Here is an 11,042-nt window from a genome sequence, read left to right on the forward strand (position 1 = left end):
TGGATGACAACTCACAAATGAGTCAACAGTGAGGAGAATACATGGCGATGTTATCGAGCCAAGGATTTCCGTCATCCTCCAACTACGAAAATTTCACAGGTACCTATAACTCTAATTTCGATGCAGGTACTTCTAACCCCGATTTTGGTGCAGGAACATCAAATTATGATACAGATTGTTATACTCCGAATGTGGTGTATGTCACACAAGGGCTCGATAATATTGAACTTAATTACACAGAGCCCACCCACTCACATACTCCATCCACCTCCCATTTTATACCAACTTCTGCACAACACATTGCCGAGCCAGAAGACCCTATTGCGGACAGCCTGGCTAATGAATCAGATGCAGCTTCCGAACCGGATGAAGTGGATTATCCAATTCCACCTGAGGATGGAATAGAAGATGTTGACATAAATGTTGTCGCCGAAAATGTTGCACAAGGTACGTCGACATCCTCTCAGCCGGTTACGCCACAACGAACTTCTCAGGAAACATTTTACCGCTCCATACCATTTTTTGAACAAACATTCCCGAAGGTACCAGTGGATTCCATTGATGTACCGAACTTAAGGTATGCAAAATTTTATGACAAAAACGAAGGCAGACTTGATGTGGGAATGCTTTTCAAAAATAAAGAAGCTTTAATCGAGGCGGTGAAAGATCACTCAATAAGATATGCCCGACGCGAGTATTGGGTACCTGAGAGTTCAAAGACCAAGTGGAAAGTATTGTGTAGGCATACCACCGAAGGTATATATATATATATATTTTTGTCGTATATGTCTAAGCATACAAAATTGTTCGACTGATTCGTGTTTATTTTTTGCAGCTATGCGGTGTAGATGGGAGCTGCGAGGCATTTACAAACCAAAAATGGGAAGGTGGACAATAACAAAATACGGAGGGGACCATACATGTATATTGAATCAAATGTCCCTCGAACACGGTAATTTAGATAGAGTATATGTTGCTTCTTTATTGTTAGGACATGTAAAATGCAACCCGTCGTACGGAATCAAGCATGTCATCCAGACTGTGAAAGACCATACCGGATACGATATAGCATATCAAAAGGCATGGTACAGTTTGAAAATGGCACATGAGATGGTTTATGGCACATGGGAGAGCTCCGTTCAAAAGCTACCCAAATACTTGGGAGCTCTCCAAAAGTATAATCCAGGAACGATTGTTGAATGGCAACATAAAGCCCGCGACACATCAACCGGTGCATATGTGATAGGGTACGTATTATGGGCGTTCCAGCCGTGCATTGAAGGGTTCCAACACTGTCGCAACCTTATCAGTGTAGATGGGACCCATCTATATACAAAGTACAAGCACAAGATGTTGATTGTTGCTACCATGGATGGAAATCAACAGGTACTTCCTCTTGCTTTTGCTATTGTCGATGAAGAATCACTTTTATCTTGGAAGTGGTTTCTTAGACAATTGAGCAGACACATTATACGAGGGCGACGGGGTATCTGCCTTATTTCTGACCGCCATGCTGGTATCACAAGAGCTGTACGTGAATGTCTGGATTTCGTGCCACCTAACGGCGTGCACCGATATTGCTTGCGGCATGTGTGTTCCAATTTCAACAGTAAATACAAAAATGTTGTGTTGAAGGATCATTGTTGGAGAGCTGGCTCTGAATATCAGATCAGAAAATTCAATCGCACTATGGAGGAGATAAAGAAACACTCCCTCGAGGCGTTTCAGTGGTTAGATAGGATCGACAAGGAAAAATGGACAGCATCACATGACGGTGGATGGCGATGCGGAATTCTGACGACAAATATGTCGGAATGCATAAATGGAGTATTGAAAGGGGCTCGCCGCCTACCGTTGACAGCAATTGCTGAGATGACGTTTCAGCGAAGTGTCCATTATTTCCGTGAGAGGTTAGCAAGAAGTACTGTAATGTTGACCAACAACCAACTGTGGACGGATTTTGCATATAAGATGTTCACACGTTGGCATCAAAATTCTGTTGAACATACCGTCACCAAATACCATCAGTTCCAACAGTCCGCCTCGGTTGTTACAAGACGTCACGGTGGACATGGAGTCAACACCCATGTTGTCAAAATTGCGAACCGAGAATGTTCTTGCGGCAAATGGACTCAATTTGGTATACCTTGCAGTCACGCTCAAAAGGTATGCGCTGCATTCATGATTAATGCTGCATCAATGGTGAAGGATTATTACGATATAATGACTTATAAGAATACATATTCTAAGTCATTTGAACCTGTACATTCCGAAGATTATTGGGATGTACCGGATTTGAGTTGGTCCATGATCCTACTATTCGCATCTCTTCGCGCCTTGGTCGAAATGAAACAACACGTATTCACGACGAGATGGATTGGGCGCAAAGGCGTGCACGACAACAAGCACAACAAAGAAATTCTTCAACACAATCGGATGTGCCAGTACCGGGTAGCCAGGATTAATTGTATATTTTTTGTATTTTTTACAATTGTACAAAAATATACACTTTTACATTTATACATTTAATGTAATTTTTTATAATTGTACAAAATAAATAACTATTACATTTGTACCCTTAATTGTAATTTTTTAAGTTAATGCAATGTTAATTTTATTAATTTTGGATTTTAGTATATTGTTAAAATTAATTATATATAAATTAAATTATATAATAATAATTTAAACGAAAAAAAAAAAGCAGAATTTCCCAAGTGGGGATTCAGGATCCCGACTTCAAGTCGGGTTTCAGAATCCCGACTCCAAGTTGGGATTTTGTTTCCCGACTTGGGGAATTTTGCATTTTTTGGGATTAATTTAATGACGAGTCGCGATTTCAAATCGCGACTCGTCATGTTTGTGTTATTATTTTAAAAAAAATTATAATAAAATATTTTTTTTTATAATAAAAAAATAATTAACTCATCAATATTATATCATATAATAACAAATAATTAATAAAATTAAAAAATTGTGCCAAGTTGTTAGTGGCACAAAGTTAAAAAAAATAAAAATAAAAACTCAAACTATGCAAAATTAATAAGTTTTGTTTTCTTTTTTATTTTTTCTAAATTAATCGAAACAACAAAGGGTTGAATCTCTACGAATCATGACAGCAAATCCAGACTGTCGCTTACAATATCCCATCACGTATTTAAATTATCTGTAAAGAATTTCATCCTACCGTTCGATAAGAATTGAACTTCACGATGACCAACACGGCTCATCAGCCACAAGGGCTTGGCCAACAACGCGTGCACTTGGGGGCCCAAGGGCCCCTACTGCATGCGGGTCAGCAAGCGGACAAACAGACGTATGCGTCGCTTCTAGTCTTGATTTTGATTCGTAGGCGTTCACTCATAATTCAGCGTATGATAGCTTCGCACAACTAATTTTTTAACCAAGCGTGACGATCAATTGTGCAAATCCACGGTTGCTCCCATACTAATTCAACTACTGTTACAATACTGCCATTAGTATAAGCTTAAATTGCTATTTCAAATGCTACAAATCCTTAAAATGCCACCTCAATACTTATAAAACAAAATTTGCAGTTTTATTATACAAATAATAGCTCTTTACCCCGGAAACATAATTATTTTGCACAGATTTGACCAAAATGACAATCCTTGTTAAGCTTTAAAATAATTGTAATCATGGCCGATTAAAGTTGATTGTCCGCCTGCAAATTATCTATTTAATCATCTGTTTGTCTGTTCACCAACCTTTATAAAGTAAATTAAGTGTCCAAACCTCTGTCCTTTATGCATGGATCAATCTGATGAATACTATAGGACGGCAGTTTGGTTGATTCAAATATTAAACACCATGGGGATTCAACGAATTCAGGAAAGATCAAAAACCTACAACTTGCATTATTCTAAAAGTCCGGCCTAAACTCAAGCATACTAGTCAAATGTTAATTATTAAATCAGTCGGAGAAAATTAATATTACAAATTTTGGTAAATTATAATCAGGTTTATTGGAGATTTGAAATAATTATAAATATGTCCTCGTTATTTAAAAAATAACTAACTCCATAATTTTAATTATTGTCCAACAACTAGCCAAATGCGTTTCTGATAGGTTTCCACTCATTTCTTGTAGTTTTTTTTAGAGGATCATTTCTATAGTTAACTGATCAAAATGTCATTGAAAGCTATGAATTATAATTTTATATATTTAATTTTTAAAATATTTTTAAAAAAAATTGGACTTAGTGTATAATGTCTTTTTTATAATGTTTCAAAATTTTCTATCCACCTCATTCGATTTATTTTTACTATTTTTTTTTTAAAAAAAGTACAGTAAGGCTAAAGCTTACAATTCTAAACTATATCTAATAATTACATAATTTAATCAAATATTAAGAGTATTAATAAATTTTTAAATAATATACGAAATACTTCTAATTATGTTAAATGTCAAAATAACTTGCTATAATTTACCCAGCAAATAAAAAGTCAAAGTCCATCTCTCTCTATAAATATATTTATATATCACAGATAAGTGAAATGAGGGGGTGACCATATAAACTCATCAGCATTGCAGTGGGGATAACTTACTGTATTCATGGAGATAAACGCAGGAGAGCCATCCTTGGATGCGATTTTAGAATCAAACAAGTTTAACGTTACGGTATGATCAGATTTCGCATTTGCATGCATCCCAAAATTTGGGGTTAAATACAATTTACGTCATTATTATATATGAAATGGGTAAAATACTTCCAGAAAAAAGAATTCGCAAATTACGTATCCTGTGTTTTGGAAAATGAAGTAATTACTCCCATCGACGCTTTCGACTGGGGGAGTAATTTGTTTCTTATTTGCTTTTCACAGGATTTTTTTTTTTTTTTTTTGCTCGTCTTTTATGTCATAGGGGGTAAATTGCGTTTTTCCACAATGTTTGTCTTTGTTCCGAAGCCATCTTGATCCCAACTTTTTGCAGGAAGAAGGCAATACTTCAAGTTTAGTTTCCAATGGATGTGTGGATTACAAAGGCAGGATTGCAGACAAGCAGACAACTGGAGGATGGAAAGCCTCCCCTTTCATCATAGGTTCTTTTTCATGGTTTTTCTTTCTGCTAATTGCACTAGAAATGTTTTGTCTGAGATGGAACATGAAAATCGTGCTGTTTTGTGTTGTAGTGAATGAAGTGGCCGAGAGGTTGGCGTTCTTTGCTATCGCGGTAAACATGGTGGCTTATCTGGTGCGGGAGATGCATCAGCCTCTGCCGGATGCAGCCACTCATGTCACGGACTGGATTGGAGCCGCGTATGTTCTCACGTTGCTTGGAGCTTTCCTGGCCGATGCCTATTTGGGCCGTTTTCGTACCATCATCATCTTCTCTTGCATCTACGCTGTTGTAAGAACCATATTTCCGTTTATGACAAATGTCTTTCTCCCAATTATAAAAAGTAAAATTGCATTTTTAGTTTCACGGATAATTGTTGGTGTCACTTTTGATATTAAAGTTAACGGAATAGTCGATCAGCGTTATTCTAAGTCGACTTTCAATGCAATAGATAATCATGTCGTTATCATGAGAATCGAACGTCGTCACTAAATAGCCCATCTGGAGGGGGGGGGGGGGGGGGGTATCGAACGTCGTCACTAAATAGCCCATCTGGGGGGGGGGGGGGAGTAGGTTAATTCTAATTTGACCACTGTGATATCATTCAAAATATTCAAAAAAACCCTCGTGTCAAAATTAATGGTAGAAACTAACTCCCAAAATTTTCAAAATGATGCAAAGAAAAACTCCTCCATGCTTTACACACTACAATTTTAATAATTTTTTATTTTTAATTACAAAAATGTCATCCCCAATGTAATATTTAAAATGTTCAAATATACGCCATATATGTCAGAATAAAAGATATAAAATAATTCCTTATATTTTTTCGAAGTGATGGAAAAAATTGCTCCACATGAGAGGCCAGAAAAGCAAGCTATTTTAATATAGAATTAAATGCAATTTACCCTCTAAAATATGTGATGAGCAAAAAATACCTTGTGAAAGACATGTGTTGCAATTTACTTCATTTTTCAAAACATAGTGTAATTTAGTTATGAAATGTCATTTTCTCCCTTTGTTTCCAAAACCATTAGTTCTCTAGATCCTATCACTAGCTTTCTGTTAACCATGGTACTAAAACAGACATCAATCCTATTTTGTAGGACTCAAAGAACATTTTTCCTAAAGATTCAAACTTTTATTTATCACTATGAATCTCATCGTCATTGTTTCATCACATCAGGGAATGGTGTTGTTAACAATTTCAGCATCCGTAGACAGCTTAAGGCCTCCTTATTGCCCCAAGCGACCATGCATTCCAGCTTCCACCGGCCAGAAGGCTTTCCTTTACTGTGCGCTGGCGCTTATAGCACTCGGGACCGGTGGCATCAAGCCGTGCGTCTCCTCATTTGGCGCAGACCAGTTTGATGAATCCGACCTAAACGAAGCACATAAAAAGTATGCGTTTTTCAACTGGTTCTTCTTCGCTATTAACATGGGAGCCCTTTTAGGCATCACACTGTTGGTGTACATACAAGTGGAGATGGGGTGGGCTTGGGGATTTGGAATCCCGACAGCAGCGATGATCATCTCAGGCGTCATATTAGGTGCTGGTTTTTCCAAGTATCGGTACCAAAAGCCAGTTGGGAGTGCTTTTACCAGATTTGTTCAGGTCATTGTTGCTGCTGTGAGGAACCATGTGAGAGGAGTTGAGGTGGGGCGGGTAACTCATCTTTATGAGGTTCAAACTAGAGAATCTGATATCCATGGTGCACAGAAGCTGCCTCACACGGGACAGTACAGGTCAGTGTTTCAGACCTCCTACATCATAATGCTTACCATTTTGTTCTTTAATTCTCAAGTTTTATTCCCAAATTGCGTTTCTTCTTTGTGCAGTGCTGTTGTGTGTGTCGTTTTTGCAAATTAATAACATGATGCATATACAGTAGTTTCTGCACAACTATGTCATTTTCCTTTACAACATTAAAGGAAGGAAGAAGTTGGATTAAGAAAAATATATAGGTAAATTATATTTTGTCATTCGAATTATAACAATTTTGAATTTTGTTACCTAAATTTTTTGTTTGGTACACTTTACCATCCAAAGTACACGATATTTAGACATAATTATCTTAATTAGGCCACTTTCGGGTGGGACATTCCACCGCATGCCATACACATTTTCAGGAGAAATTTGGCCACATGTCACTATCTTTAAGAGTATCCATCAACGACTCTAAGTTTTTAAGAAATTTGGCCACCCAATCATCACGCTTCCGCCCTAAAAATTCCTATATGTATGCATGTGGCCGTTTTTCGGTAGAAATTCTATTGGAAAGTGGCATGAGATTGTTACATATAAAAGTCATTTATTTTGAATGGTAAAATATAAATAAATAAAAAATTAGGTGGAATGCAAAAAATAGTACAATTCTTTAGATATTTTATGTGATTGATAACTCTTTTAATTAAATTTTATGATTAGATCATAAATTTTGGCTAAATTTCTTGGCACTTTGTAAAGGTTAAATTTTATAATTTTTTTTATGGGAAAATTGCATAATACCTCTATGTGTTATACAAAAATTGTTAAAAATTTAACTACGTTAATTAAATAGGCAATAAGAACCCATTATAATTATAATCTTGCAAAAAAAAAAAAACCCTTTCCATTAAAAAAAAAAATCGGAGAGTTACTTACACGTGCCGCCGACATCTATGGCTAACATAATTGTGTATATATATATATATGTATATATATGTGTAAAATACATTTTCAAAATACACAAAATTTGGACTCTTCAATTTTATTTATTAAAGATCAATGGTTATTAAAAAATGATTAGATCTTATTGGCTCTAATACAATCATAGAAGATCCAAGGATTATTATAATAATAATAATTTATATTATATAACTGTATAATAGAAATTTTAAAAAAAAATTAATGCCGTTAAGTGAAATGCAGGGTTCTTTTTATCTATATTTTTAACATAATGAGATTTTTAACTAAATTTTCGTAACAAGGGGTTTTATGCAATTTTTTCTATTTTATTTAGGAAAAAATGCAAAACTCCTGTGATACACTTTGTCTCTGAATTATATTTTTTATAAAATATTTACTCGTCTAACTTAACAAATATAATATTGACCTCCCACAACTAAATATTTGGATAAACATACCCCTATGTTATATATATGTGTATATATATAGTTCAGAGGATCTTTTTAACAATTTTGCATTTATAGTTTAATGAAAAAAAAATTTTAATAAAAAAAATATTTTAATGATAATAAAGTAAAATATAATTATTAAGTTAAATAGTTTAATTTTTTTTTATATTTTTAGACTTAAAATTAGTAATGAACGAGTATAATAAATATCCAAAATACTTTCATATAATTTTTTTATTAATTTGGTAAAAATATTAAGTTATTAACTGTTTAATTTTTTAGATAAAACTGAGTAATTATATTTTTAAAAAATATGATAAAATATATTTATTATTTTTTTCCTAAAAGTGTTTATCTTTTTTGTTAAACATATATTGTCAATTTATGTTCACAAGTATATATATATATATATATATATATATGAATTGTTGGAATTTTATATTTATTTTGTATCTATTATATATATATTAATTTATTATTCTACTTTAAAAATCTAAATTCTTCACTTATTAATTTTGTGATGATATATGTAAAAGTAAATTAAATATTTTGAAAATAATATAATTTTCTAAGGCATGAGGGTCAATTTTGTCCAACTAAGGGGGTGAGTATTATATTTTCTAATTTAGATGGGTAAATATTACAATAAAAATAGTTCAAGGGGCAAAGTGTATTTAAACCACAAAAGCAAATTACTCCATTTGTTTTTTCCAAAATGAACGATGGTGTAATTCCCGTGCTGTGATTTTTTTTATAATTTTTAAAAATAAAATATTATTTATTTATAAATATATATTATTATATATTATATGAATAATATTTATTATTTATAATAATACATATACTATTATATATTAACAAATATTACATGATATATATAATTAAAAAAAGTTAAATCAACCCCCAAACATCACCATCGCCACTGCCACCAGTGCCGCAATTGCAACCCCCTCCCTTTCCCTGTGACCGATCCTCCAAAGAGTCCCACATCGACGACTCCCTTCCCCAAGCCCGCATTGTTGCCCCCTCTTTTCTTCTCCCAATCCCTTCGCCACCCCTCCCATCATTGGTCCTCCCCCGCCAGCCCCTCGTTGTTGTCGTAGGTCCTCCCTACATCCAACCCCCCTCTCTCTCTATATATAATTTAGACTATATATATAAATATATTAACATATTTAAATTCAATTATATCCAACATAAGAATATAAATGTAATTTTATAATTAAAACAAAAAAATATAAAATGGGCGTGTATTGGACAAAATCGGATGGAGAGCTAAATTGTTTTATTCTAAAAAACATACAGTGTAAATTACTGATTTTCTTTTTTATGGGGATAAATTGTTTATTTATAATATTAGACGATAAATTCGCATTTAACTCTTTATTATCTTTGTCAACACATTAATATTACTAATATCAAGTTTTAGAATTATACTAAAAGCAATCCAAACATTCTTCTCCAAGAACAGATTCTTGGATAAAGCTGCAGTCATAACAGAGCCAGAATGCAACACAAAGAACCGCTGGAGACTCTGCACGGTAACACAAGTAGAAGAATTCAAATCCTTCGTCAGGATCCTTCCCGTCTGGGCGTCAACCATTGCTCTGGCAATCTCCTTCGCTCAGCTCTCCACTTTCTTCATCCAGCAGGCCAGCATCATGGACCGAAAACTCGGCCCGCATTTCGAAATACCATCAGGCTCCGTTCCTGTTTTCAGTGCCATAAACGCTCTGATACTAGTCCCTGTCTACGAAAAGCTCATTGTCCCGTATCTCCGTGCCAAAACAGGCCATCCGCGGGGCATCACCTCGTTGCAGCGCATGGGAATTGGATTGTTTGTGTCGATTTTTGCCATGGTGTCAGCTGCGTTGGTGGAGAAGAAGAGAAGAGATCATTACTCTGATCGTCTGAGTATTTTCTGGCTCTTTCCTCAGTGCTTTCTTATCGGGATGGCTGAAGTTTTCACGTACGTGGGGCAGCTGGAGTTCTTCTATGATGAGGCCACGGACGGAACGAGAAGCCTAAGCAGCGCCATGTTTTTGAGTGAGATTGGGATCGGAAGTTGGCTGAGCACTGCGATTGTTAAGATCATTGAGAGAGCTACGGGTGGAGTGCGAGAGGGGTGGCTGAGGGATGATCTTAACGTGAGCAGGCTCGATTATTTGTACTGGATTCTGACAGGTGTTAATGGGGTCAATTTTGTGGTGTATTTGTGGGTTTCGTGGAGGTATAAAGGACGAAATGGCGGTGGTGGGAGTGTGAGGGATGATTCTGTGGTGGTGGAACTGGCTGGAAACATGCCCAGTGCGGATGATCAAAGGGGAATTTCGCAGTCTTACAATCTGAATGCAGTCCCATTTGGTGGAAGGGGAGAAGTATCTGATCAAGAATAAGTTCATTTGATTCTTCTATTTTAGTTTGGTGAATTGGTTCATGCTTTCTTGGATTCTTTTTTGCAAGTGTAAGTACTCATGGAGAAACATTATTTTATATATATGAACTATGAATTGTTTAGTAATTTTATAAACGATGCATAAAATGGTTGGGAAAAATGCAAGCAATCCTTTCGATACATATAAAATATGTGCAAAAATATTCTTTTGTGAAAAAAAAAATTGAATTATTTCCTTGTATTTTTCAGAACAAATCAAATTACCCTCGTGGAGGAATTGGTGTACCGCACGCCTTAATTTACAATTTCTATAGATTCTTAATACTAATTTTTTTTTTTATATTTACATACAATATATATTACTTTACTTTTATTCAGTATTGAAGTCAGAAATTTGGCTTGGTCCTGTCAAAATTTTATAATTATTTGAAATGCATTTAAAAAATTTAAATG

The 11,042-nt window shown here is 34.9% G+C and overlaps 2 protein-coding genes across 2 annotated transcripts; both read left to right on the forward strand.

Moving 5' to 3' along the window:
- On the forward strand, positions 1,099 to 2,465 carry LOC110011260. Its single transcript, XM_020691933.1, has 2 exons — positions 1,099 to 1,910; positions 2,276 to 2,465. The coding sequence occupies exons 1-2, from the start codon at positions 1,099 to 1,101 to the stop codon at positions 2,463 to 2,465; spliced, it is 1,002 nt and encodes a 333-aa protein (XP_020547592.1).
- LOC105155550 (protein NRT1/ PTR FAMILY 8.1-like) lies at positions 4,520 to 10,751 on the forward strand. Its single transcript, XM_020691374.1, has 5 exons — positions 4,520 to 4,639; positions 4,952 to 5,060; positions 5,151 to 5,368; positions 6,264 to 6,823; positions 9,666 to 10,751. The coding sequence occupies exons 1-5, from the start codon at positions 4,574 to 4,576 to the stop codon at positions 10,588 to 10,590; spliced, it is 1,878 nt and encodes a 625-aa protein (XP_020547033.1). The 5' UTR covers positions 4,520 to 4,573; the 3' UTR covers positions 10,591 to 10,751.

This window comes from Sesamum indicum, linkage group LG2, assembly GCF_000512975.1.
Source record: "Sesamum indicum cultivar Zhongzhi No. 13 linkage group LG2, S_indicum_v1.0, whole genome shotgun sequence".
Taxonomy (NCBI): Eukaryota; Viridiplantae; Streptophyta; class Magnoliopsida; order Lamiales; family Pedaliaceae; genus Sesamum; species Sesamum indicum.